The 6,691-nt window shown below is 55.9% G+C and overlaps 1 protein-coding gene across 1 annotated transcript; it reads left to right on the forward strand.

Moving 5' to 3' along the window:
* The first annotated feature begins 254 nt into the window (after window positions 1–254).
* TMEM150B (transmembrane protein 150B) lies at window positions 255–6,155 on the forward strand. Its single transcript, XM_046680539.1, has 8 exons — window positions 255–334; window positions 641–779; window positions 1,124–1,199; window positions 1,515–1,574; window positions 1,663–1,730; window positions 1,963–2,090; window positions 3,193–3,376; window positions 5,907–6,155. Exons 2-8 carry the CDS (start codon window positions 677–679, stop codon window positions 6,113–6,115), a joined length of 828 nt encoding a protein of 275 aa, XP_046536495.1. The 5' UTR covers window positions 255–334; window positions 641–676; the 3' UTR covers window positions 6,116–6,155.
* The last annotated feature ends 536 nt before the right edge of the window (window positions 6,156–6,691 follow it).

Below are 6,691 nucleotides of genomic sequence, written 5' to 3' on the forward strand. Positions count from 1 at the left end.
CTGGGGTCCAAACACCTGAGTCCCAAACGGGCAGAAAGCCAGAAAGCTGCGGGCTGCTCTGTGGGAGAAAAGACAATGTTCAGGGTAGAGGAAGCAGCCTCTTTCAGGGGGCGGCTGTTCGAATGGAGATGTCATCACCAAGGTCTCCCTCCCCACCCACGCCCGCCCACTTGGCTGGAGGGGGGCCTCCACTGGTTGCTGGCCTGGTTGAGAGGAAGGGAGAGGGGAAGACAAGTTGGGGGAGGAGGCGGGGCCCCACACCCAGGAGCTTAAGGACAGAAACTGTACCCAGAAAGGAAGACGACTGTGGGCCTGGGTTCTCAGTCCTAAGGAGGTAAGTGTTGGGGGGTTGGACCCAAGAGGCTAGAAAGGAATGCATGTGTTCTAGAAGGGACTGGGGGCCTGGACTCCTGGGTCCTCAAGGAGGAAGGGTGGCGACAGCTGGCGGCTCTGATTTCTGGGTCCTGGGGAAGATGAAGGCTGGCAGTTTGGATGTCAAATTTACAAAGCTGGAGGAAGTTGGGGGCCCCAAAGCTAAGATGCTCCCTGCTAGGTTCTGAGGAGATCGGAAGTGATGGTTCAGGGGTGAGGTTCGGGAGAAAGTGGCAGTCTGACTCTTGGCCTGACCCTATCCCGGCAGGCGCCCCAGCGTGGACTTTGGCTCTGCTGGAACTTGATGACACCCGCTGAGCCCCACCCCGTGTCCCAGCCCTTCTTCCCTGAGCCTCTCACACACAGCCCCAGTCCCAGGACTGAGAGCACTGAGGGAGCTGGGACAGGTGAGCACCCGGGGGGAGCCCAGAGGCTGGCAGTGGAGGGAGGAGCCGGGAGACACTCAGAAGCTGGGTGGGGGGCCGGCAGCTAGGAGAAACTGGGAGATCTGGATTGAAGGACTGTTGAGAGATAGGGAAAGTGCCCCAGGCGGAGAGAGGTAGGGAAAGCGTCCCAGGCTGAGCTGGCCCATCAGACTGGGCCCGCCCATTGCTTCTGCCTGGGAGCCAATGGGGGGCCTCAGAGGCCACGATCTGATACACCTGGACCCTTAACTGCTTCCTCACCTGAGAGAGAGAGATTGATTGATTGATTCTTGGCCCCAGTCCCTGCCCCTCTCTTTCCCCCGCAGAGCTAGGCATGTGGGGCTACTTGTCCCTGCTGCCTGTCTTCTTGGCCTTCTGGGCTGTCTCTGGCGTCTGGACTGTGTGAGTGTTAGAGGCAGGATGGATGCCTGGGTCCCAGGGAGGAGGGGCTGGGGTGTCTGGACCCCTGGGTCTGAGGAAGGAGGGGCTGGGGGCCTGGACTCCCGGGTCTGAGGGAGGAGGAGCTGGGGGCCTGGACTCCTGGATCTGAGGGAGGAGGGGCTGGGTGTCTGGACCCCTGGGTCTGAGGGAGGAGGGGCTGGGGGCCTGGACTCTTGAGTCTGAGCGACAGGGAGCTAGAAGTCCGGGTTTGCGTGAATATCAGAAAGAAAATTTGTCTCTGAAAGCCCTCTCGTTTGGTGTCTCCCCCGACTTCAGTTTTGCGCTTGCAGTGGTCAACAAGGCTGTGAACCTCACTGAAGGCTTCCCCTATATCAGGTAGTTATGGTGCTGTTGGGGTCCAGAGGGAGGGAAGGGGGGTGCCCTGGGTCTGATGACCCACAGGATGATCCTTTACCTTCCCCAGTCTCTGTGGATCTTACCCGCCTCAGAGCTGCATCTTCAGCCAGGTGCTCAACATGGGAGCTGCTATGGGTAAATACTCCCCAGCACTTTCCACTCAGTGTGAGCCCCTCCCAGCCAAGGGGACCCCAGCTCCCATCAGACCCAGGAGTCGAGACCCCCAGCTCCCACCTCCCCCAGACCCGGGAGTTTGGCCGCCACCCCTGGACCGCCAGTCTCTCCCCACCCCACCACCCTCGCCACCACCCTCCCCCTACCCAGGGGGCGGGGCCCGGGTCTCCGGCCCACTTCCCTCTCCTCCCAGCCGCCTGGATCTGCATTCTCCGTTACCACCAGCTCCGGGACTTGGGGGTCGGAAAGCGGCTTAACCGACTGATCCTGTGCTCGGGAATCCTCTGTGCCCTGGGCACCTCCGTAGTGGGGAATTTCCAGGTGAGACGGCTCGTGGAGCCCGCTCCGGGTGGAGAGCCAGACTCTGGGACTACAACTCCCAGCATCCCCCCGGGGCCTCAAGCTTCTTGTTTCGGGGGCTCGTCCCCGCACGGCATCCTGATACTTGTATTTCTCGTGTGGCTCTCGTGCCGAGGAGAGCGTGAGTTCTTCTTTATAATTATTTCGCTAGGAGGTAGGGATAATTTGCTGCCATCCTCCACTCCCTTTAATGATGAAATTACTCAGGTTCACTCATTCTTAACGTTTGCCCCATTGATTGAACATTCACTCCGTACAAGGCACTAGACCTTACAATGCCTACATTACTTTCATCCCTCTCCGCAAGAACTCTAGGTAGGTCTAGAGAGATTTTTTTTCTATCAGTGGTCCGTGGTGGTCAGAAATGAACCCAGATTCGTAGACTCTTGAACCCACATCCGTAACCATGAAGCTCAGTAGATATTTGCAGAATAACTGAATGCACAAACAGTAGAAGAAATCTTACTGATTTTTTTGGTTATAATTTTATTTATTTTAAAAATCCCCCATCGCATTTGCACAGCAGTTCATGCACTCATTCATTTAGTCCTGTGTTCCTCGACCTTTCTTTTTCTTTAATTATTATATCGCTCCCCTAAGGAGCCTTATTTAGACATTTTCCCCTAATCATTCCTTCCCCTCCAAGAAATTTATAATATTTAAAAAATGTAACATAATATATAATATAATATATAATATATCACAAACCATTGTATTATGTAAGAACTTCTCGCCCCTCAAAAACCAATTTTTACCCCCTTGGTGGCAATATTTGCTCCATTCACTCCGGTTGAGAGTAAAAGCTTTAGTCCACTAATATTTACTGAGCATCTGCTATGTGGCAGGCACTGCCTTAGGGACTGAGGCGCCCCCGCAGTGAACAGATTTAAATATCTGCCCTGGGGGAGCTGACAATAGCCCAATGCATCTAGGCAATAAGCGGATCACTCGGAGTGGCCCTTTTCAATCCCATTGAAACGGGTTGGTGGAGGGTCCCTCCCCCCATCGTGGCCATTGCCCGCCCACAGGTCTTCGCCTCAACTCTCCTTCCTCCTCCTCCCAGCAAAAGAACCAGCAGCCCACGCACCTGACCGGGGCCTTCTTCGCCTTCTTCGTGGGCAGCCTGTACTTCTGGCTGCAGCTCCTTGTCTCCTGGCGAATGAGGACCCTGCCCCAGCCTGGGGCCCCCTGGATCAGGCCGCTCCGCCTGGGCCTCTGCAGCGTCTGCACCATCCTCATGGTGGCCAGTATCCTTACTGGGGCAGCGGGCAGGGGTTGGGGGGGCTCTTCACTGGGGTGGGTCTGCTGTGTGCTATCGCGGATGCGTCTTCCTTTCTGGGCCTCAGTCTCTGCGCCACACGACAGGATTATAGTATAGCAGTGGAGAGTGCCGGCGCAGCGTGCGTTCGAATCCCACCTCCTCCACGTTCCAGCTAGGGGGAGCGCTGCTGGTTTTTTAACTTCTTGGTCCCTCAAGATTCCTCATCCATCACATGTGGATAATAACAGGACCGATCCTAGAGTTGTAAGAAATGAGAGACAGGGTACCTATGAGGTGCTTGGATCAATGCCTGGCATATAGTGAGTGACCAGTAAATATTGGGAGAATGACAAACCAATGACAGCAGTCCTTTTGGGGCACCCGCTCTGTGCCAGTCATCATGGTGGGTAAGACTGGAAATGAGGTTCAGACAGGGGAAGTCTCTTGGCCAAGACCCATCGTCAAGTTCAATGGCGGAGCTGGTGGTGGGCTGCTGGTGGCTGGTGCAGGCTCTCAAGAGAGAGCAGTCTGTATCTCTTCCCAACTGCACATTGGATGATGTCATGTCAGTAGCTTGCAATGGCCAAGCTGGGAGTATTTACACCACAGTCATTGGCAAATGCTGCAGATCAGAGCTGGTGGTTAAACATTTAGCAGCACACCACTGGGTGGAGTCTTGATTCTAACCAGCTTCTGAGTGGCCCCCAAACCCAGACACTTTCCACTAGCATGACACACCTCTGGATGAGTCAAATCACTCTTTGAGCCTCAGTCAGTTTCCCTATCTGTAAAGTGGAGTTGTTTTGATCATAATAATGATTATTTCTGATAATTAGAGTGTTCTGAGATGAGGGGCTGCAAACTCAGCCTTGGGGACCACTCTCCTCTGTAGGGAGGTTGGAAGGGGGGCCGAGAGGTTGCTTGGCATTCAGAAGAGGCCAGAGCGAAACCAGCTGAGGTCCTCTGCTGGCCTCATTAACTGGATCCGTTTATTTGGAATTTTCCAAGCAAAATGGACATGGTGATCCCATTTCCCAGACCAGCAAACTGAATCCCATGAAATAGATGGAAAGGGCTGGCCCCTCAGCTCCGCTGCCTTTAGCTACTCCAGCTATGAACCGGCATATCTCCTCTGCCAGGGAGGGGCCTGTTGGTGATAAGATCCAGCATAATCACTTTGGCTTCAGGGTCCTCATTCTGTGGGGCTCAGATATCCCTTGGCTGTGGGGAGGGGGGATGGGACCATAAAGATGGCCAGCTGAGTGTGATTAGGGCTGGACAGTCTGCAAAGATGGGTCTGATACCTGGCAGATTCTGAGCTGGTCTTGCAGAACCAACTGCCTTTGGCCTTGGTTGAGAGGTTGGAGGACAATGCAAGTGTGTGCAGAAGGTGGAAAAACCAGCTTGGGGCAGAAAGTGAGGCTGCTGGGAGAGCCAGAGATGAGGATCTCCAGGTTAAAGTGAGGGGTTAAAGCCTTGGGCTTCTGCCTGGAGACAATAGGGAGCCATGGAAAGCTTCTGAGCAGGGGAGGAACAAGGCCAGTTCTGGGGGCAAGTGCCTTGTGCTTGGGGGCTCACATCTTTCCTTTGCTCTGAGATCCATGGGGCCAGGGGTGGTGTTGGCCTTACTCACTATCTAAGAATTCTTGAATAAATAATGTCTAATCTGATTTAGGAGGGGAGCTTGCTTGGCTGAAAGGAGGAAGTATGCTCCAGAGAGAAGGGTTCCAGAAAACAGCAAACAGCTCTGCTAGGCTGGAGCTTGGAGGATGTGGGGGCTGGTGGGGTAGAGAAACGTTTTAAGGAGCCAGGACTGGGGAGCCAGAGAAGGGACAGGGCAGACCAGTAGAGAGAGGTGTGAGGCCAGAAAAAGATGGGCAAGGCAGCTAGGACCGGACTCGGGGTAACCAGCTGGCCTTGGGGGATGGGGAGGAGTGGGGGTGAGGGCGATTCCCAAGGGTCCACTTGGGCCTGTGAGCCGATGGTGGTGTTGTCATAGAGGTGGGGCACCACCCAGAAAGAGGAAGATTTTAGGGGGAAGATTAGATTCTGTTTGGGCTTGAGCAGGAGGGGCCTGCTCAGGAGCAAGTTGCAAACAGCCTGAGGATGGTGGTGGTGGGTGGGGTGGGGGTATCTTGAGGAAACCCTGCCTACTTGGAGGTAGAAGCAGTGATGGCTGGTTGTCTGGCCGGGTAAGTGGGGCAATGGAGGGGTCTTTGTGGGGTGAGGACAGGCCGCGGGAGGATGAGAATCCTGTTTGGGGACACTGGGAGTGCAAAAGGGAAAACATTTGGGAAACAGCTTGAGATGGAGACAGCGAGCGGAGGACAGCCCTCTGAGGGTCCAGGAGCCGCCGAGGAGGGTGGCCAGCCAGAGGGGTCATTGCAGCCAGGGCAGGGTGAGCATGTCACGAGAGAGTACCCAGAGATGGCCGCAGCCTGCCCACGGTCACACAGCAATCTGGCTGGGCTCCTGGGTCCTTCCCATGGTGGTGTGCCCTTGACCCTGGTGTGAAGTGGTCGTCCTCCACTCCTGGCCGCTGCGCTCCGCCTCGGCTGCCTGTGAATGGGCCGTGGCCATGCTGCTCTTCGCGCTCTTCGGCCTGTTGGCTGTCGACTTTTCTGGACTGGAAGGCTGCACCTTGTGTCTCCAGCCGGGCCCCAGCCTCAGCCCCCCGCCGGCGTCCCCCATGTCCCTGCAGGTCCAGCTGTCGCAGGCGCTCTGACCCCGGCCTGCCCCTCACGGGTGGAGGAAGAAAGCAGCCAATTCCTGGGCCTCTCCACGCCCCCAAGATGAACCGCGGGGGATGTGCCATCTATTCTCTGCCTGGAACCCAGTGGGTGCATGTGTGCCTCAGGCTGTCCACAACTGGTCCGTGCCAGCATCCTTGCGACTCCTGTCCTTGCCATGAGTCCCTGCCATCTGGCCCCGCCCCTGCAATCAGGGCCACCCAGGAAGCGAGAGGCCAAGGCCAGCCAGCCGTCCCTGATCAAGGCTATTTATTATTATTATTAATTTTTGTTTGCCGCCGGCGGAATCAGAGACACGGACGCAGGCAGGATCACGCGAAACCAGAATTCCTTCCGGAGAGCAAATCCGTACAGAAGGTCGTGGGGGGAGGGGGAGGACCGGGGGAGGGGGGCCCAGGAAGAGGGAGTTGGGGACACAAGGACAGATGGCCCTGTCCGTCCGGATCTGCTAAGCCACCCCAACCAGCCCCCGTCCCTCCCCCACCCCACCCCGCAGAGAGATTGATCAATAAATAAAATAATAAATTAATCAATAAATAAAATAGAAAGAG

This window comes from Equus quagga, chromosome 13, assembly GCF_021613505.1.
Source record: "Equus quagga isolate Etosha38 chromosome 13, UCLA_HA_Equagga_1.0, whole genome shotgun sequence".
In the NCBI taxonomy this organism is placed as follows: domain Eukaryota; kingdom Metazoa; phylum Chordata; class Mammalia; order Perissodactyla; family Equidae; genus Equus; species Equus quagga.

What these genes read in the sequence shown, in the direction of transcription:
- TMEM150B (XM_046680539.1), top strand. Translation starts at nt 677, where the DNA reads ATGACACCCGCTGAGCCCCACCCCGTGTCCCAGCCCTTCTTCCCTGAG. An exon ending in CAACATGGGAGCTGCTATGG is followed by an intron (nt 1,731 to 1,962) that starts GTAAATACTCCC and finishes CTCTCCTCCCAG; the next exon opens with CCGCCTGGATCTGCATTCTC. An exon ending in CACCATCCTCATGGTGGCCA is followed by an intron (nt 3,377 to 5,906) that starts GTATCCTTACTG and finishes CCTGGTGTGAAG; the next exon opens with TGGTCGTCCTCCACTCCTGG.